This window comes from Sinocyclocheilus rhinocerous, unplaced genomic scaffold, assembly GCF_001515625.1.
Source record: "Sinocyclocheilus rhinocerous isolate Xijiao unplaced genomic scaffold, SAMN03320098_v1.1 scaffold781, whole genome shotgun sequence".
Classification (NCBI taxonomy): Eukaryota; Metazoa; Chordata; class Actinopteri; order Cypriniformes; family Cyprinidae; genus Sinocyclocheilus; species Sinocyclocheilus rhinocerous.
The window spans coordinates 1,711,104-1,733,192 of record NW_015658395.1 but is presented as its reverse complement, the minus strand read 5'-3'; the positions used below and the strand labels follow the sequence as shown (position 1 = coordinate 1,733,192).

Sequence of the window (22,089 nt, the reverse complement as noted above, 5' to 3'; positions counted from 1 at the left end):
AGCCAAGAAACGTCAACAACAAAACAACCTCTTACCTCTGTGCTTGCCAACAAGGGTTTCTGCACCAAGTACTAAGTCATGTTTTGCTTGGGGATCAAATACTTATTTCACTCACTGAAATGCAAATCAATTTCTAACCTTTATATATGTGTTTTTTTCTGGATTTTTTGGTTGGTATTTTGTCTCTATCCATTAAAATAAACCTACCATAAAAATGACAGACCTTTCACTTCTTTGTAAGCGGGCAAACTTACAAAATCAGCAGGGGATCAAATAAACATTTTCCCCACTGTACAATTAACAAATTGTGAACTCACATTCAAAACTTGGGTAAAATATAGTTGTTTTGCCATGCCGCTGAAGATCAGTGCAGGAAACACAGGTTCGTTCTAATATCAGAGAAAGAAAACCATGGTCAGCTTCATAGGGAAACACAGAAACATGAATTTTCTATAAATATTTAATGCAAATCGGCCGCATTTACAACCCCGAAACCAGCATTTCTCATGCAGATCCACATCAGCACAAAGATACTGTACACAGGGCCGCCAGTGGTGTAAATTACCTTTATTTGGACTGAGAATCATCTGCTTAAAAAACAAACACAAACCTGACATAATGAACCCCACACCCCTTTCAACTCCCCAACCACATGGATCCTCTCATCCAAGTCGGCCACAAAGCCGCACGGTGCTAAGAAGCACCCACTTTTACAAGTCACTTCGACAAATATCTAAAGGGTTTTTTTCCCCACAGTCCGGCAAGAGCTCAGTCTCCATTCCCACTCCGAATTCCAGCTGCCTGTTGTGCAGGACACCACACTCACTAGCCCTTTAGTCCAAATCAAAGCCGGAAGTCTTCCTCTTTTTCTTTTTGCTGTGTTTCTTATGCTTCTTCTTTTTCTTTTTCTTCTTAGACTTGTCCTGTAAATAGATAAAAGATAAAAAAACATAGTCATTATGAAGTTCTGTTTAGCGAATCCACTCTGAATAACATTTCTGTAAGTGATGCGGGTAGCATGTTCAGTCATTTCCGCCCTCATGTGGACAAAAAACAATCCGCTTTAACTACGATACTGGTAGACTTACTGTAATTTTCTCCTTCTCTTCACTACTGTGTTTTTTCTTTTTGGACTCAGCCTAAAAAACGAACACATTGACAGATGAGTTAAGCATGTCACATGGTTTTTGCTGTGCTAAAACCATTTAATGACACATATTAAGGTCACAGAGCGTTTAAACACATTACATCTCTGTCTACATCAGACCCGTCTGAGGACTCTGAGTGACTCCTTTCAGCTTTCCTCTTCATTCGGCCGTCCTTTTCATCCTTTCAAACAACATTTAATACATGATACGATACACTGCCGCATTGTTTTTTTATGTTCTTAAAAAAAGGTCTATTACACAAACAAAGGCTACATTTATTTGATCAAAAATACAATAAAAACAGTAATATTGTAAAACATTATTACAAACTGAAATTTGTTTTTATTTTAATATATTTTAAAATACAATTTTTTCTTGTGATGGCAAAGCAGAATTTTCAGCAGCCACTGCTCCAGTCTTCAGTGTCACAAGACCCTTCATAAATCATTCTAATATGCTGATTTGATGCTCAAGAAACATTTATTATTATTATCATCAATGCTGAAAACAGTTGTGCTGCTTAATATTGTTGTGAAAACTGATACTTTTTTATTTTAGAATTTTTTGTGATGAATAAAAAGTTCAAAAGAACAGCATTTATTAGAAACAGAAATAGTTTGTAACATTATAAATATATTTACTGTCACTTCTTAATCAATTTAATTTGTTTCGTTAAGATTATTAGTTATTTTTTTAGAAACAATTTTACTGACCCCAAACTTTTGAATGGTAGTGTACATTCAGACATGAAATTTTTTTTAAAAAGTCACCACCATATCCTTTTTAGAGATTGACAGATAAGGGGTATTATATGTTACTATGAACTGTAGTTGTACAGAAGTAAAAAAAATAAAATTAAAAAAAAAACTCCACTTTTGTGTAAAATGTCATGAAGGTAAATATACTTTTATGGTGTGATCTATTTCTTTAATGTCTTGAAATGAGTCTTGAGTACCTTGTCTTTCTCTCCATCCAGTTTCTTCTTCTTTTTCTTGGAAGACTCCTAGAGACAAAGGACATCAGGACTCAGTCTCACAAGTCTCTTCATTACCACCAGCAATTCAGGTTATGATGTTCATTTATTTCAGCACTGGAAATGAATATTGTTTCAGTTAAGCCAGATACTTCTTTAACTGGCAGGAACAATCTATTTAAACCGTGTCATTTTTTCCCCTTGCAGATAAACAAACAATACCCTGCTATCAGTCTCTGACTCTATGTCAGAGTCATCAGATGCTCGCCGGGCAGAGGATCTTTTCCTCTTTTTCTTCTTTTTCACATTTTTCTTATCATCCTGAAAAGGCAGAAGAACAGAGAATATTCAGTGGTATGGTCATTTTACCAATGCATCCAGATAATGTACATATAAATATAACTACAAGCAAGACTTACATCATCTTCAGAGTCTGAGGAGGAACTGGAGGAGGAATCAGAACTCGATGAGGAGGAGGAGGAGGATGAGGAATGCTTGACCAAACACAACAAAAGCAGAATTTGTTAGATTTTAAGTCACATAACACTGATCTGCCGACCCATGGATAACAGGCCAGATGGATACCAAATACTCTACAAATTCAAACCCTCCTTCCAGTATGGGACATTATTTGAAACCAATATTCCACTTTTCCATTATCAATTAATTTTTGGTTTACAGTTGCTTTAGATATGAAAATGGAGAGCTCTCCTCACCCTACTGGACTTTTTCTTCTTCTCCTTTTTCTGGAAAACACAAAGATAAATCAGGAAATTATAGATACATTTTAAATAGAACAACAAACCATAATAATAATAATAGTAATAACAATAATAATAATTACATATTGTGATTGCCAATTTATCATAACTGATGTTGGATTACTGGTATTTCAGTGCAAAGTTGTAACACATACTGGAATGTTTTCAAGCCATCTTCTGCCTTTATAAATCCCTATTTATTCCTCACTTTTGACATAGTACTTGGGATGAAATCCATAAAATATAGGATAAAACCTGACTGTACTTGTATTTTATTAATGAGATCACAGATTTCTACATGAACCCATACCTCTTTCTTTTCCTTCTCCTTCTCCTTGTCTTTTTCTTTCTTTTCACCTCCACCAAGTACCTTCTCCCTGTTTTTCTCCAGTTCCTTTTTCCATCGCTGAGAAAAATGAGTTAAAGCACATAAGATCCAGAAAGCAGATCTGAGTCTATTGCAAATCCACTGACTGTAGTGAAAAAAAAAACTACCTTGTTCATTCTGTCTTCAAAATCAGCCAGGGCTCTGGAGCCTTTCTTTTTCTTTTCCAGCTGTTCTTTTACCTCCTCCCTGATGTACAGAACAAACAGAGACACACATAAATAAATATGATCGTAAAAATCACATATATCCACAATTAAGGCTTCGATTTTCATCATAATCATGTCTTCATACCATGATGGCCGTGGTCTGCTTAGATAATCCTGAATGGTGGTGCCATAGTTGGGAACAGGTCCTCTGGCTCTGGCAGCAGCTATTGGGTTCAAGTACGGCTGAAACACAATCAAATATTAAAATTCATAATCCATTTCATAAACAATCACAAGACATGCTTAATAAACACACCATTCAGCATCCACGTTTCACGTACAGGCTACTAAAATAAACGCATACTACATATTATTTCGCTTTGACAGAAAATCAGTTTTAAATGACTAATGCATTACTTTTCATATGCTCGCCATAAATACAGCAGCAAACATTCTGTACAACAGGACAGTCAAGTTAAATGTGTGCTAGCCGAATTAGCATGTCTGAGCCAGATAGCCACATACATTAGCCATGCTATCTCAGCAATACTAACATTTTACAAGTTGTGCCAGCCTGCACAACTTACAACACAATTAATTATAACATATAACACAATTTATATCAAATGTCTAATAACCTTGTTCATTCATTCTGTGAGTGGACGTGGCTAATATGTTCAGCTAAGTGTTTTGACGCGTTAGCACTGCGGCTTAAAGGCCTCGATTATTTTCCCTTGAAGTATTAGGAAGACGCGAGTTTGTAAACTACCTTTACTTACCACTCTATTATCTCGCTTGCCCATTTCTGCAGATTTTGCCTAAAACCTATAGGCCAAAATCTATGAAATCAGCCTTTTGTTTACATGGCTCTGGTGCTTACGGTGGCTCCCAGTGTACTGCAAGAATTTCTGAATAATTGCCACCTAGCGGTTCATCAGCAGCACGCCGTGCTCAACATGAACACTAGAGGGCGCTTCCATCTCTTATGCTGGGTACACACTAAAAGATTTTTTAAATCTTATAAGAATGTGAGAGACCGCAAACATGAGGGGAAAAAATCCTAGATTTAACCGTTTTGCTCCTATAGTGTGTGGTGTTTTCGGGGTTCCCCCCTACACATCAGGATTTCTGATCGTAAATATTCAACATGTTACTCCGACGTTCTTACGAGCAGATTCACCTCACACCACAGGTAAATCTGATAAAATAATCTTTAGAACCACCAAGATAATCGAGACATTACCTAGGGTTGTCGGAAGGGGAGAAATCGGCCCAAAATCAGCCCGATTGTCTTGTGGTGTGTAGCCTACCCAGCATTACTTGGGACTTTTAAAGTTAAAAAATGACAGTGAAGACATTTATAACAAAAGATTTCTATTCCAAGTGAATGCAGTTCTTTTAAACTTTCCACAAGTTTCCACAAAAATACTGAGCAGCACAATTAACAGTGATAATAAGAAATGTTTCTTAAGCAGTTATTCAGCATATTAAAATGATTTCTGAAGGATCGTGTGACAGTGAAGACGGGAATAATGGCTGCTGAAAATTCAGCTTTGTCGTCAAAGGAATAAATTATTATTATTAGCCTATTTTTAAATAATTACTACTTTTAAAATATTATTTTAAATTGTAATATTTCACAACATTCCTTTATTTTTGGAGGCTGTATAGCCTAAATGCAGCCTTGGTGAGCATAAGAGACTTCAATAAAAAACACTACATTTACATTTAGTCATTTAGCAGATGCTTTTATCCAAAGCGACTTACAAACGAGGACAATGGAAGCAATCAAAATCAACAAAGGAGCAATGATATACAAACACTAAAAAAAAAACATTACCGATCCCACACTTTTGAATGGTAGCATATGTCATGAAATGGCCAATTTTTGCCTGAACATAAGTTTTTACAATTGATTACTTGTTTGTAGAACTATAAAATCTATTGTTCTGTAGTATCTGATATGCTGCTGTATAGAGCTAATGATCTAAGGTTAAACTAATGTGATTCAGTTAGCCTATATCCCTATAAGCCAAAGGGATAGGGACACCAATTCCTCAGACAGTTGATCTTAGGCCTGCTTTTATATGAAATCATCATTTAAGGTTTATAATTGACTATACTTCTTCTTTAACACTGGCTGTGACCCAAGCTTTATCAAATTACCCCCATTTTATTTAAAGTAAAATAATAAAACAATTATCCACATGTGGGAAGTTTGAGACTTAGGGAAGCGTTTTGTTCTCTCTCATCACAGAAGTCAATTTCACAACCCAGTTTTACACGCTGGAATATTTATTTTACAAAAATACGAAAACGTCAGGCAGATACAGATATAAAACAAATGCGAAAGCAGCTTTTTTTCTCTCAATGGCAGCAAATTGGAATCTTTAGGTGGGCCAGTTTAATAAAACTCATACAGGAGCCAGAGCCTAAGACAAACATTAGCAGCAAAACCAGTCCAGAAAAAAAAAACAAAAAAACAAAGATACAAAATACTTCCATATCTCATTCACCCTTTTTTAGAAAAAAAAAAAAACTACCATAATATGGTCCTATAAGGGCACAATGACCAACACTCTCATTTCAATTTGGTACTTGCAAAAACAATTTTTTGCACTTTACTGACAACAGTAGCTCAATGAAATGAATTGATCAACACAGCATCTGCTTTAAATGTAAGAATGTGCTGTTTAAACAGAAAAACATAGCTTAAAAGAGATTCATTTGAAACTGAATTTCAGTATTTCATCATAAAAAGAAGATACATTCTACTTACTGTATGATTAACCATCATTACTGGACTAATCATGACTAGATGAACCAGACAAGATTTTTTTTTTTAAACAAAATTAATGTCACATGCACGTGATCTACAGTACATCCACATGCGATTTCATTGCTTAAAAAATATAGATGCTAAAGCAGAAGAACGCAAAATGATTTAGCAGTAGAATTACATACAGTTGAGCAAGACTTTCAATCAAAGCGTTGATTAAAAAAAAAGTTACAAATATTTTAATGTACACATTTTTCCATCCCCACATCTTACAACAAAGCTGACAACATAAAATGCCAAATAACAATTAAAAATGTACACCACAGATTGGGTGCTTACAAAAAAACATCACTCTCCAGCCAAAAAGAAAAGCCTGACCAACACTTCCCACTTCTAATCAATGTGCACAGTTAAAAGATGGCTAAAAGAATTACTTTTTTTAAAATGATTACATAAATCCATAAAACAAAGAGCAACAAATAAGAAATTAAAAGATATACATATAATGATTATAAAATAGAGATACATCATAGAACATCAGAAATCATTCCACTCAGTTTACATATTTTTTAAAGAATAAGTAGAATGAACCAAATACATTTGATGCAGTCTAAAGTGATATAACACTTGATTATCAATGAATAAAATATAACTGATTTTCATTACACAGTGTCTGTGCAGCAGCTAAACAGAATGAAAACATTGTGCACATTGATTAGAATATGTATTCATGGTGGATGATTTAGCATTTTACATTATTGTGATTTAATGGATAGAAATTTCCAGCTTTATGATTTTTAAATTCAAAGTATTCTCTGTCTGGAGTACATTATAAATTATTTAAGTCATAATGGGAGAACATGTAAAAATGGTCAAATATAATACAAATACAATACAATAAAAAGAAACCAAAATATAATAATAGAATATTTAAAAAGACACTTTTATTGTTACTGTCCTCTTGGGAACAAGTTTGCCTAATTGATTACAGTTGTTCAAGTCTGCAGTGACATGAGGCGTAGCACCATTAGTTCATCACTGTCCAATCACAAATTTGAGTATTACATTGACAGAATGCCTTCTGAAGCATTACAGCCAACTTAAAAAGACGAAATGTCAATAAATAAGAACAAAATGTAGGGAGCAAAACATTATGTACCAATGTCCAGCAATTTCAAGCAGTCTCAAACTTAATTTGCTTAAAATGATATCCGATTACACAAATCAAATAGATTTTGAAAATGACTAATGACTAAGCAAATCATAATGGGGAAAAGCACTGAGATGGACAAATATCAAAGGTGCTATGTTTTTCAGCATGACAACACGCCAAAATTCAAATTCCATCACTAACAAGAATGGGTCGTACATTCCAAAGTCTAACATTTAATACATTTATAATGTTAAAACACTATGAATTATTCACCAGACTAACCAAGTTTAAAAAAAGGATTAGTTCTATACAAGACCCACAAACATAAAGGCATACGGTTACATTGGTTTACATTATTTGATATCTAATGCCCTCTGAAGTCACCAAATCCGATCACAGACTTATCTAGAGGAGAGTACAGCTGTGCCAGCGTAACGTCAGTTCGGTGGAGATTTTAAAAATGGTGGCGTTATACACCAATCTTTTGTTAGACTAATGCCTTGAGAGAACGAATAGCTGATCACAGAATATTTGTGAAATCAAACATGTTAACAGTACAAAAGTTGCCGCACGACAGTGAACTAATACATAAAATATAATATTAATATTATTATTAATAATAATATTATATAAATAAAAATAATAATAAATGCTGAAATGACCAACTGTATGTTTCATTACCTGTTCAAATTTATGGAAATGCAAGTGAACGATATAAATAACCCAATACTATTGTATCCGGATAGCATTGAGACCATAATCGATAAGGATTACTGTGAGATTAATGATTAAACTAAAACCTGAACCCTTGTTGAATCTAAAACTAGTCATAAATAGACCTGAGCATGGAATGTGACAGAATGAGTTTACTGATCCTGAGAGAATGAATCAAGCATCAGTGCTTAAAGGGATAGCTCACCCAAAAATGAGCATTCTTTCATCATTTTCTCACCCTCATGTCGTTCCAAACCTGCATGACTTGACTTCTGCGGAACACAAAAAAGACATTTTGAGAAAAGCCTCAGTGTTTGTTTTTGTCCATACAATGCAAGTCAATGGTAACCAAACCTGGTTGGCTGCCAACATTCCTCAAAATATCTTCTTTTGTGTTCCACATGAAAGGTTTGGAGCAACATGAGGGTGAGTAAATGATGACAGAATCTTCATTTTTGGGTGACCTATCCCTTTAACTGTGTGAATGTTTTGTAGTACTACAGTGCCTGCCTATAGCTCCTCATCCCTCATCAAACAGCTTCACCTGGAATCACCAAGCTAAATGCTAAATTCTGAAGCAGCGTCCTTCCTTCCCTCCACTTGTTCGTCACACGCTAAACACGAAGGCACTGAAAGCAACCCATCTAGCGGACTTGGTGCACTTTTTGTGATGATCTATCCAGACAATTAAGTGAAACTGGAAATGGAAGGATGTAGCATTGCGTATAAAGAAAAGAACCTGGACTTAATCAGTGAATTATACATGGGATTATACATTACTCTCCGAGCCTCGAACGAATCTCGCAACCTGACCTTGAACTTAACACTCGCCAACTCTATAGCTACTTTTACTAGACTTTCAGAACTACACGCTAACGCTTTCATACATGTATTTCTTTCTGTTATCCATCTCAGCTTGTTTCTGCTCTAAATCAACCCTAAATTCAACATGCAACCCGGCGCGGGTCATCCTTTAACTACATCTCGGCACTAAATCCCTGACGACAGGGTGCAGACTGTTTGGTATACGTATCAACGAGTTTTCTACAACAACCTACACCTTCAAGTTCACTAAAATTAAGACATAACATGCCAAAAAAAATGTCAACAATCAACACTGACATAATAAAATAAGTGAACAGGATGTGGAATTTATATTGAAGAAAAAAAATACAAGTACATTATAATGTCAAGGAAATATGGTGTTAAATAGTGCTTCAAAGCGTTTGGTAGCTCTGTCCTGGACGATTCAAATGACACCAGGATGCTTGTGACGAAATGCCATATTAAATAGAGCACTAGAGTGTCTGTGGTTATGCAGTCATCAAAAAAGTCACACGAGGAGATGTGTCCACACTCGCCTGTTTTAACTCCGCGAAGTAACAATGTGATGGAAAACAATACAAAAAAATCCTCCTGGCCTGTGACTGAGAGGATTTTGGAAGTGTGAGCTCAAAAAAAAGGTAATTAGCGATTATATCCTAAGGTGTAAAATAAGAGGTTCCGTTCAACGGGCCTGAATTTGCAGTAGTTGTGGTTCTACATTTGCTTAATCCATGTGAGACGGACACAGTCCCACGTAAGACCTTGCTGTTTTATGGCAGTGATGTGCAGCTAAGACTCAATTAAGTCCTTTGCACTGCATTTATGCAAACAGACGGATGATCCCTGGCAGTGTCAAGATGCGGCTTCAGATTCGAGAAGCACATTTTCCTCTGAGCAGGCAAACTTCCTTCGAGGAAGGTGGGTGGGAGACGAGAGCAGCTTCTGATATTGTTAAACACGTAATTCCAGGCAGCGTGTTGTTGATCCATATTAGCTGGCAGTAGTGAGGGCAAAGACAAAACACGATCGACCAATAGTTGCGGTGATATTTTTAAAAGCAGCATGTAATGTTATGCTATGGAAGACTAGTTCATAGGGGGTCTTTGTCTACAGTGGGAAACCACGTCTTTTCAAGCAGCTCTCTCCTCCAGGGAGGGCTTTTTGCTGGGGAAGGGTTGGGCGTACAGACTCTTGCTGGTGCTGTCGAGACTCTGGAAGTATGGGTGAGACAGTGCATCGTAAGCTGATATCCTTCTGGAGGGGTTAAATGACAGGAAACGCTGTGCAGGGAGGAAACAAGAAGAGAAAACAATAAGTAAACACAGTCTACGGTACTTTTATATAAAAGTCATGTGCTATTTGTGTCCCTTATTTAAATTACTTTTTTATAACATAACACAGACACACACTCTATATACTGTTATAAAAAAGTAATAAACTGTATATACTGTATAAGTCAATTATGTTACCATTTTAAGGAATAACTGCATTTAGTTTAAGATAAAAAGCAATTGATTTACAATAAAATATTATTTGCGTGATTAAATATATTAAACTGGAAAAAGTATTGATTTCAAGAATGACATTATACAGTAAGTGTCAATGTATTTAAAATATCTTCAGTGTTGATATCTGCTCCGTACAACTAAAAGTGATTTGCCCAGCTCATCCATGTCAGGCACCAGGTCCTCTATGGGCTGGGGAGGGCGAGGGGAAAAGGCACTCTGTGGCAAGCCCACCTCCTGTGGCCAATCCTCTGGAGAAGGGACCCCCACCACACTGCAATATCATAATCAAAACAATCTCAATACAGTCTTATTAAACGCAATTCTAACAATTTATTATAGTACTTACTCAAAAATCTTGCCTAACTGGTCAACATCAGAGTTCCCACGGAAAAGAGGTCTGAAGAAAGAGAAAGATTGCAGTTAATTGCATGATTCATTTTACAGCAATAATTAGACTTAAAAGGAAGTTTTGTATTCATAATAAAAAAAACTATAAACTAAAATAAATAAATAAAAAATCTTACACTTTAAATAATAAGTAAATAGCTTACAGTGAATAGGTTTCACTGTACAAATAAGACCCTAAAGCCACATAACAGACATTGGTTCACTGTATGCGTGTTGTTTCCTGGCCAGCCTGAGGCTGAGAAGATCTGAGGGCTTTTTCAGCACATGCTGGAGTCCACCCGCCTGGACCGCTGCTGGTGCCTGTGACTTCAGTCCAGTCAGGACACCCGTGGGCGGGCAATGCTTCCCTTGGCATGCACACAAATTCCAGGAGCCACAAGCCCAGGCCTCAGTCTTCAAAACACACCACAAAGAGTAAAAGAGAGCGAAAAAAGCTATATCCCCGCCGTCTGCTTTCGCTCTCCACATACCTCTATGTGAGAGAGCAAAAATGACAGAACAGAAGCATGGAAATAAAGATATATGTGATTTATGAGCTAAAATAAGCTCACTATCAAAGCGTTAGGTCTTTGAATAAGCAGCAAAAACCGCACTTGTAATTCCCCCCGCTGCCACCAGATGTTGCCCAACAGCAAGACAAGCGCAACCGCTCTTTATTCACAACCACATGGAGCGTCAACTTGATCTCAACTGTAATCAGACAAAGCGCCAGAACCAGAAGTGAGCACGTGCACGTTTACTTACGCCTCCGTGATGTTCAAACACCCTCAAGAAGACTAATTTAAAGATTAGTGAGAAACAAACAGACAAACGTCTGCATATTTTTCAGAATGAAGAATGTGACTTGCACTATTCAACTCTACAGAGGCGTCTTTGTGCGGCTAAGATGCTGAAGATTCTTTACAGGTGAGACGGACGCCTCAGATGCTCCCGATACCTTTCACTTTGAACCCGCTTGTTAAAAAGAAAATTGCCATTATGCCTTTCACATGCCGCATCAACTGCTGAAGCTCTCAAAGGCAAAGTCAGTCCCGAGCAGTTAAATCAGACAAAAGCCGTTCTATTTTCTAACAGGGGGGGGATCTCACCTAAAGCGGTGTCATGCCAAAACAAGTATGGCTGAAAATCTCTAAAGCACATTCTGCCTTCCCTTGGGCTACTTGTTAGTCTGAGTGAATTAGTGGCTTTTTGCACAAGGCAGACATTATGCCGGGGCAGAGGCTTCCTGAGTGAGTGGGCACAGGCAGGCACACACCAGGCCAGTACACGCAGTTGAGTCACGCTCCAAGTGCCGGTGTCTCTATCCACATTCCACCCGCTCGACCTCTGGAATGCATCGGTGTATCTGAATCGGTGAACGCTGGCTCGCCGGAAAAGGTGTGAGTCAATGACGAATAATAGTGTGCACGATACAGAAAAGGAAAACTTTAGTTTATAACACACGTGCAAGATTCTTGGAAAAGCGCTCTTTGTGTTCGTGTTGGTTTCATGTGGTTCAGGAAAAACATTTTTAAGAGAAATAGCGATTAAATGTAACCAACAATTCATAAATATTAAGCATTAATGGGTTATGGCACCATATTACTTTTAACAACCTGAACTAATAGACCTAAAACATTTATAAATAATAATAATGGAAGTTTATGCCAAATTACTTAATACAAAATACTTACAGAACTTAAAGGGATAGTTCACCGAAAAACAAAAATTACCCCACACTTACGCTACGTCATCCGCTGCAACGCCACTCTGTCTTGAACATGCGTACGACTGTTAGTGAAAACTAGAGATTAAGGTTTCTAAAGTTTTAAATATGGATATTATTCTTACACAAATGCATTACTTCACTTCAGAAGGCCTTTATTAACCCCCTGGAGCTGTGTGGAGCACTTTTTTATGATGGATGGATGCACTTTTTTGGTCTTAAAAATCTCAGCCCCCATTCACTGCCATTATAAAGCTTAGAAGAGCCAGGACATTTTTTTTAAATAACCCAGATTGTGTTAATCTGAAAGAAGAAAGTCATATACACCTAGGATGGCTTGAGGGTGAGTAAATAATGGGGTAATTTTCATTTTTGGGTGAACTATCCCTTTAATGAGAATTTCAGCTTTGACTATGAATTTCAGTTTTTACTTTATGATACATAAATATATCATAAATATACATATTTGAGCTATTCGATTATGGTAAAAATCATATTCACAGTTATTTTGATCAATACTGAGATTTTCTACCACAATTACTCACTGACTTTTGGAAACATGAATTTATTAAAAGTTTTTATGTCTTTTTATTAATGGATTTTCTTGAACTTTATGTATAATCAAATGAAAAACAAATTAAAAATAAATGTTAAAAATATATAATTTTCTTGTTATTTATATATTATATGCAGTAACTCTACTTTTTTGTGAGAGCAGCTTTAGGTTGTGAAAACAAGGACCTGAAAGCCGTCGCGCGTTGACTCTTCACGCAATATGCACAACCCTTGTAAAAGCGGAATGTCAAAAGCACTTTATGTCATTCAGAAACACACTGACTGATCACTACATCCTCCAAGAGATACAGATACAGACTTGCATAAAGTATGTCTAAACTTTATGCACTGTGAGCATCAGACAAGTAAAGATCTTTTATAAAACACTCAACAAAACAACTGAGGCAAAACGTGTCAAAGGCCCACATTACACAACCCTCTCCAGGAAAGCACTGTCCCTTCAACAGTTAAATTTCCATCTTAAACAAAGCCATACAATATATTGCTGGCTGAGGCGCTCTACATCTTTATAACTCTCAGGTGAATCGAAAACCTCCATTACTGGAGTTGGCGCGTACAGCGCGGTGCACTTCTCAGACATCAGAGGAGAAACCTGGTCCCAGGTGCCCTTTAATCTGCAACAGGTGGCCTTTTAAAAAGCATTCTTAATCACCTGCAGGAGGAGAAAAGGTGTGCTAGTAGCAGCAATGAAAGCCCCCCTTACCCTTCCACCCTCAGGCACTCATGGAGGCTCGCCAGAAGCCCAGCACAGTGGCGTTTTATGGCACATGGCTTTAGAGAGTGGAAACCAAACACTTGAATGGATATAACTGCTGTTTTAGGGTTTCTATAGTAATTAACAAACACAAAGTCATTATTTAAACACATAGTTATGTGCACACAACTAATCATAACCTTCCTATCTGAAAGTTTCCTATAAGATTATTGTATTAAGCACTGAGTCAGCTAATGTTTATCTACCGTTCCTGTAAAGCAAACACCATCAATGGATGGCGGAAGGGGCGGACAGGTGGGCCCGCTAGAATGTGAAACACAGGATGTGTGTTAAAGTGTGTCCGTGCTCGTGTGTCTGCACTTTCCATTACAAATCTCCCTCTTCATCCGATTATGCACTTGTTATGGCGCGTCAGGAGAGAAAAACATCGGCCCACGCAATCCCCCCCCAGCAACACAAGGAGGGGCCTCGGGGGTTAGTTCAACATCATCAACAGGCAGGAATGGAATGTGTCAACAATGCATATACACATATGAGCCTTTTCACGCACGACTCTTTTGAAACCAGTGCCTTTCTGGCACTTAAAGGGTTAGTTCACCCAAAAATGAAAATTAGCCCATTATTTACTCACCCTCAAGCCATCCTAGGTGTATATGACTTTCTTCTTTCAGATGAATCCAATCAAAAGAAGTGAAATAAAGCGCATCCATCCATAATAAAAAGTGCCTCACATGGCTCTGGGGGGTGAACAAAGGCCTCCTGTAGCGAATCGATGTGTTTTTGTAAGAAAAATAACCATATTTAAAACATAATAATCAATTTAATCTAGCTTGCGCCAACAGTTGTACACGGAAGCAGCTCCGGGAGGATGACGTAAGATGTCAGAGTTGCGCATGCGCCGGTGAGTAGAGGTTTTTGGCATTTTTTAATTAATCGGCATCGGCCGATTGTGCTGCAAATTAGGCCGATTTATAGGCAGGCACATCAGCGGGCAGCTAAGTGTTGTTGCGGAACGCCGGAGAATCTCTCTCTGGCTGCGTGAGAGAGACGCAGCAGTGTTGCCAAGTCTGCGGTTTTCCCGCGGAATTGGGCTACTTTAACACTGTTGCCGCGGGTTGTTTTTCATGTCCGCGGGTTGAAGCGCCCCCAATAACGTGATATTCAGCCCCTGGAATGCAAATTTTACTGGAGGAACCCCACCGAAAAATTTGTATTTTACCCCCCCCAAACGCCATTTTTACAGGGGAACCCCCCTTGAAACGCGATTTGGCTAGTTTTGAGTAGCAATTGGGCAGGCTTCGATAGGCTCTTCAATTAGACCCGCTGACATGTTTTTGACATAGACAGGTCTTATACCCACAGTACAAATGCAAACAAAAGCTTCGTGACAAATTACATGCCAGATCTAAGGATCTTGATATTCACCACACCTAATTGGAAACTGCCTGGAAATGAGCCAAAGAACGCAAACAATCACATCAGCAAAACTAGAGGTCGACCGATTGATCGGCCGATTTTTGGCGTTTTTTAATTAATCGGCTGATTGTGTTGCAAATTAGGCCGATTTATAGGCAGGCCCATCTGCGGGCAGCTAAGCGTTGTTGCGGAACACCGGAGAATCTCTCTCTGGCTGTGAGAGAGACGGGGCTACTCTCACTCTGCAGCCGCTTCTTGTTCACACACAGCTTCAGCTAATGATGGCAGGGCAAAACAGACCGTTTCGAAAGTGTAATTACGTTTTACCCTACTAGAATTGATGCCGGAAAGTTATCATATTCATAAGTGCAACAAGTCATCTGCATGTGAAAGTAGAAACATGCAATTCAGACGAAACTTCTGGGCCGATTATAACGTGCACGTTAACTTTCCTCATGAAATGTGTGTGTAGGTCCGACAATAACATCCACGATGTCATCGCTCATGGGCAGTGCCACTCTTAAGCAGTTATGAGCAGCAGGCTGTGTAATATGTGTGAACTTTTATTTTTGTTATCTCTTGGCCATTTGACTTATAGCAGTGTCCAGTGTTTCCCATACATTGAGTTATTGCTTCATTTAATAAACTGAGCACTGCACGTTTCAAAATTAAAATGCAGCGCTGGTGTTTATTTTATGAATGTATCTTTGAAAAGAACCGACCGTCTTCAGAAAAGCTTCGATGTCATTTTAATTTAGTCTTTCCTGTAATGCCTGATAAAGTAGCGTTTGTGAACGCAGTGCTTATTAGATTACAGCCGTTACCGGGGAAACCGCTATACCGGGGAACCGTCGCATGCGCAACGCCGACCTCATACGTCATCCGCGCGGAACTGCTTCCTTGTACAACAGTGAGCGCAAGCTAAGTTGATTATTATGTTTTAAATATGGTTATTTTTCTTACAAAAACTCATCGATTCGCTACAGGAGGCCTTTGTTCATCCTTTGTTATGGATGGATGCGCTTCATTTCACTTCTTTTGGACTGGTGAACTGCAACATCCACTGACTGCCATTAAACAGCTTGGAAGATCAAAGATCATCTTTAATATAACTCCGACTGGATTTGTCTGAAAGAAGAAAGTCATATACTCCTAGGATGCCTTGAGGGCGAGTAATTCATGGGCTAATTTTCATTTTTTGGTGAACTAACCCTTTAGGATAGGTGACCGGTTTAATAAGAGAAACTGCTTCCTGGGCATCATCAGTATTCTCACTGAAAATAAGAAATGAGTTCTTTGTATAACTCTTGTGTGGAGAAAATGTAATGAATCTTAAGTTTTCCCTTTTTAGAGCCTTAAAGAAATAGAATAATTTTAATGCACTACAAAGTTGGTGAAGTAGAAGCCACAAAGAAAGAACTGTTGAACCGTTAACTCCTGCTGTCACTGGATTGAGCAGCTTTAATAAATGTGTCAGTGTTGAGTTAAGCAGTTGGAAAGATTCGTTAAACCGCACACAGATGAACGGATCAGGTCTGTAGTGCCTGTCACAACCACAGTGACAGTTTTTCTTTTTTTTTTATGTCCGTTTTAATAACCTCAGCCTCCTGCAAAAATCTGGTCAGATACAGTATGGACCTAAATAATACATTTCTTCTAAATTTCATTTTATCTTTTCGCATTTCTGTTTTTTTCTTTTCTTGTTTGTGTTATACCATACACATAGAACCATAAAATTAAATATAAAAATATAGTAATATAGTTTCTTAAAACTAATTCCATAAAAATCATTATTTATAGACTGAAGGGAAATCAGAACTATTGTCGCTCCCTCGGTTAACTGAGCATCACCCATCATAATCCTCTATTTTACTTAGTTTTACAGTAAGCAAGTTACACAGTGATGCTGTGCAAACTTACCGCCGTCTGAACATCTCGGCAAAGATGCAGCCGACACTCCACAGATCCACAGGAGTAGCATAGCTGGACTGAAGCAGCACCTCAGGAGCACGATACCATAACGTCACCACCTGCACACACACAAAAATAATTATTAGAAAAATTAATACACCAGATATCCTTATTTACATGGCCTTACTAGCCATTATTGATGTAAACTGGTATAAGACACTCGTCTTTATATTCAGTGACTATTCTTTTAGGCATTGTATTGCATAATTGATTGGAATCACATCAGAATGAAGCTGGCAATGTCCACACATGAGCGTTTGTTCAGTCTATATATTCTAGCTCTACTTCTAAACCGACCTCATTGACCAAACAAATACATTATACAGGCTCAAGGAGCCCAGGAAGACTCAGTATGCAGGATACTGCTGTTAACAGCTACAGTAGGGAGAGCCTCCAGACAAAACTCAGTGACCCTGCTCCAGGGTGGACGGCTTCCAGGTGCTTTCCCTCCTCAGTGCTCTCTCGCTCTCCTCCCAGTAGGCTCTAGGCCCAGAAACCCCCAGGCTTATCAGCCAAATCAGTCAGGCTTGTGTTTGTAAGCAAAGCCTGGAGCGTATATCAGTGACTCGTATCCTAAAACGTGCAGTGCTCGAGGGTACGCCAGAGGAACTGAAGGAAAAAGGGTCATCCTTATGGAGAAACAGAATGAAACTGACATGAACTCAAGAACTGGTTCAATTCAATTTAGTTCAGATCAAAATCAGACACATCTATACTTATCTTACCATATACAGTAAAAAACTGTAAATGGTTTAACATCATACAGTCATGGCCAAAAATATCGGCACCCTTGGTTGCTCAAAATTGTGAATATGAATGGGAATATACTTCAGAGATATTTTACTCATAAGAATTTCTAGGGGTGCCAATAATTGTGTCCAACGTGTATTTGAGAAAAACATTTATTTCATAATGATATTTCCCCCCATTTTAAATTCTTCTTATCCAATGAAATGTTAGATTTTTGTGATTTTTTTTAATAAAAGATCAAAAGGATTAACAATGCAGATTAATTTTCACAGCCGCCTTTGTTCATATTTACCAAGGGTGCTGATATTTTTGGCCATGACTGTATATGTAATTTTACTGTAAAATACTGTCAAATGTATGGATTTTTCCAAGTAAAAATTGACTGGTTTTGAACAGCTAAAATAACTGGAATCAGATGATACCAGAAACCTTGCATATTCAAATATAAGGTAAAAAAAAATTTTTTTTTAATAAATATGGTACTTAATAAAATATACCGTATAATACACAGGCACCAATATGCCATCCTGCAATAACTTAAACATTGTCACCGGATTTTTTTTGTCACAGCTGTCATTTTTTACTGTAAATTTAACAGGATATTTTTTTACAGTGTATAATCGATATAAATTTATTAAACCTAATCCTGAATTAAAATGTTCTTTCAATATAACATCTTAGGGTCTTCAAGCTACGGTCAAAATGCCCAACTACAGACACAACAGTGAATCAGTTCTAGACGATGACTACATTGTCAGCTTGAATTGAATGCAAATCATTCTGATTCAGTATGTAAATCATTCTAATTCTAAAAGCCAATGACTCATTCATGTTATAATGGTTGCGGTGCAAAATACGTTCACGTTTTTCGTATGTATAACAGACTATATTTAGTGAGGGGACCGCATGTGATATGTTGATGCGTTTTCGTTTAAGTCTTCCTGGTTTAGTGGAAATGGGGAGGAAGTTGAAGGTGAAATAAAAGGATGAAGCATTTTGGCCTCTTTGTTGCCATGTGACCACAGCAAAAGATACATATGTACATAACATATTCTAAAATAGATTCTTCTGGGGAATTTCACTTCAGTAGGAAAGTGGTTTTGTATTTAAAAGACTTTTAGAAGTCCCAGATCAGACACATACTGACTCTAACCAGTTGACTCCGACTCAAATTTGTTTACTAGCATAAAAAAACACTATGATAAGGACAGTATAACATTTATGTTGGCTCATTTAAATGCCTCCTACAACATTAAACTCTAAAGGCTTCTAAAAGCCCATTCTGATTGAGTCAAACAAGAACAACCATTTCAGAATACAAGTCTGCAAGCCCAAACTGACTCTATCATCTTCAATCCAAATATTCTGGCCCAGCAGAGCTTTTTAACTGCAATGAAACAAACTCTAAGCTGCTGTCTTATCTAAAGGCGCGCTACCAAAGTAAAAAAAAAGAGGGTACGCTGCTTGACTTCTAGGAAGAACCACATACCGCCACTAACTGATGTTCAAGCTGAAGTATATCCGCTTGTATGACAGTGTTAATAAAAGGCCACACCGCAAGCATACACAGGCACTCGCTGGCACACACAGCATCTCACTAGCTAGCTGCAGCTTAGCAAAGGTTAAGATACACTTCAGTGATTAAACACTGTAAACCCTCAAAAGCACAAGATGAACTGACTGATAGCACTTCAGAATTATTGTAGCAAGGCGCATGATAAAACGCAATGCATTCTTAAAATGTCAGAATGCATGCAAGAGCCGTTATTTTCTTCGATGTTTCTCTCATGTGTGATACTCTAAGATGGCAACAGCCTGTGACATTTACCCCCAGAGTTCCTCTGTCAATTTGGCACATACCACAGTCTGCATCATGACACCAATAGTAGCACACACGACAGTGTACTTGCATCACCTCAGCTCACGTCAAACACAGAATGTATGTCAGAGAGGCTGTATCCTATGACTTCAAAGAATATGCATGTAGCTTCTGATTCGCAGAAAAAGAACCGCTTCATCGTCATATTACCATTGTTTAACCAAAAGGACAGAGAGACTACTGTACACATAAGATGTAGCAAGTTGAAAGCAAAGCAAGTTATGTAAGTCTTGGAAGTTTTAATCTGAGATTAACTCGTTTCATCCTGCGAGTAACTAAATTAAAAAAGTTCTACCAATCTATTATCAGTATTTTTAGGTGCCTAAAGATGTTGCATACAATAGACAACTTTTGGAAGAGCTTTTGCACAAGTTGCTCAATGTGGTGCTGTTGAACTTATGCTGCCATTTTCTGCTGTCACAACTGGCATTTTTAGTGACCGCCAAGCAAAACGCCTTATCTTAATGTTTTCAGTAGGAGTTTTTATATAGAAAGTTGCCAAATTTAAATTATCTTAAAACCTGCATGACAATTGTGGAGTAGCCTATGTTCATATGAAAGATTGTGCAAATAATTCTAACAGACATTACACATTCAAAAACAGCTAGTAGAATGTAGAAATTATGTAAAATAAATTAATTAATTAATAAAAAAAAATATATATATATATATTTTTTTTTTAGCATACTACCATTAAAAATTTTAGGTCAGTAAGAAGTTTTATGAATATTTTTTCAGCAGGGACACATTCAATTGATCAAATGTGGCAGAAAAGACATTAATAATGTTACAAAAGATTTCTATAAAAAAACCCCGCTGTTCTTTTGAATTTTCTATCAAAGAATCATAAAAAGAATGTATCAGGGTTTCCACAAAAATATTAAGCAGCACAACAGTTTTCAAAATTGATAATAATAAGAAATGTTTCTTGAGTACCAAATCTGAATGACTTCTGAAAGACTTGTGACACTGGAGACTGGAGTAATGGCTGCTGAAAAGTCAGCTTTGCTATCACAGGAATAAACTAATTTAAAATATATTCAAATAGAAAAGTTGTTTTAAATTGCAATAGTATTTACAATATTACTGTTTTTACTATGTTTTGAACAAATAAATGCATTGAGCACAAGAGACTTATCGACTAATCTTACCATCCCCAAACTCCAATGGCCTTGTCCGTGAATACTTGTAAAAATCAGGGTATTAATGGGTTAACATTTCATCTTTGGATATAGTTTGCTTTTTATTTGATCACATATAATAGTTGCTTTGAAAAGAATGCCCTTTCAGTGAAAAGATTCCAGTCTGTATACTTTGGATTGAACATGAATACATGGTAGCATTTAAAGTTTCTCTCTCTCCTCCTCTCTAAGTTTCTAACCGTGCTAGTGGTTGTGAGACAGGGTAGCCTACAGAGGTTTTTCTGAAACTGGCCGCTAATAAAAGGGTCAGATAAAGCAGCTCTGGCTGACTCCAGATTAAAAGAGAGCATTCTGTGCATTCCTATCTGGTGAGACAGTGTGGGCCCTCTCAGCACGAGGGAAACCAAGAAACTCTTCTCAGCGCCACTGACCAAGCATATCCACAACGGCCCAGCGGCCCAACTCTTGCACTGGGCCACCCTGCACTTCTCCAGCTCATGCACTCTAGCTCCCATTACCCAAACCCCTCCTTTGATTTACCCCAATAGGTTTAAAACAATAGAGACACAATGTGATTCAGAATGAGCCTGGCTGATGGAGTTGGCTAGGAGCCTCTGTTTACATTGTCTCTCTCAAAGGAAGCGACGGATGAAAGGCCCCTTCAACACAAGACGTTCATCCGCATTCTTTCAGGCCGCCCCCGGACACTTTTAAAGGAGCAAGTCCACCAACTTGGCACAGCACAATGCCGCTTGCTAAAAATGAGCCTCCATGATGACCCATTATTGAGCTGGTAATAGATCAGAGAGTGATATCATTAGCTAGCTCCTAAAAGCCCACTGCACACTAACGATATGTAAAACTACATATTTTTTTTAAAACCGACTAGTTGGTCGATTGCATAAGTGACTAGTCAACTAATCTGACTTGTATAATTATGCATTTATTAACACTAGAGCCGCCAGGGGTCGCTGTATACCTAAAAGCGCCAGCGGGTAAATTTTACCCATGCACATGACAGCTGTTTTTGAATGGTTAAAGAACATATTATTTCACTGTATTATGCTACTGTCTTCACAAAGAAGTGTCTAGAGTCATGAAATGATTATGTCTAGTCATCAACTATATTTTT

The 22,089-nt window shown here is 37.6% G+C and overlaps 3 protein-coding genes across 4 annotated transcripts in view; all 3 read right to left on the bottom strand.

Annotated features, from left to right (window-relative positions):
* Positions 1-389, bottom strand: part of hepacam2 (HEPACAM family member 2) — a 13,622-nt gene extending 13,233 nt beyond the window's left edge. Inside the window, exon 1 of the mRNA XM_016530408.1 lies at positions 318-389. Within this exon, the coding sequence (XP_016385894.1) occupies positions 318-353 (36 nt within the window). The 5' untranslated portion in view covers positions 354-389. The remainder of the gene's footprint in view (positions 1-317) is intronic.
* A 57-nt stretch (positions 390-446) lies between these two features.
* Positions 447-4,344, bottom strand: fam133b (family with sequence similarity 133 member B). The gene is made up of 11 exons (XM_016530410.1): positions 4,196-4,344; positions 3,562-3,659; positions 3,378-3,456; positions 3,193-3,288; positions 2,838-2,867; positions 2,541-2,615; positions 2,344-2,442; positions 2,104-2,151; positions 1,249-1,329; positions 1,089-1,139; positions 447-923 (listed from the first exon to the last, which is right to left on the bottom strand). Exons 1-11 carry the CDS (start codon positions 4,217-4,219, stop codon positions 834-836), a joined length of 771 nt encoding a protein of 256 aa, XP_016385896.1. The 5' UTR covers positions 4,220-4,344; the 3' UTR covers positions 447-833.
* Positions 4,345-8,503: 4,159 nt separating this feature from the next.
* Positions 8,504-22,089, bottom strand: part of cdk6 (cyclin dependent kinase 6) — a 42,478-nt gene continuing 28,892 nt past the window's right edge. For both annotated transcript variants that reach the window (XM_016530414.1, XM_016530415.1), the window contains 4 exons: positions 17,136-17,245; positions 10,742-10,792; positions 10,531-10,666; positions 8,504-10,167 (listed from right to left, as the gene is read on the bottom strand). In XM_016530414.1, the coding sequence (XP_016385900.1) occupies positions 10,018-10,167; positions 10,531-10,666; positions 10,742-10,792; positions 17,136-17,245 (447 nt within the window). In that variant the 3' untranslated portion in view covers positions 8,504-10,017. The remainder of the gene's footprint in view (positions 10,168-10,530; positions 10,667-10,741; positions 10,793-17,135; positions 17,246-22,089) is intronic.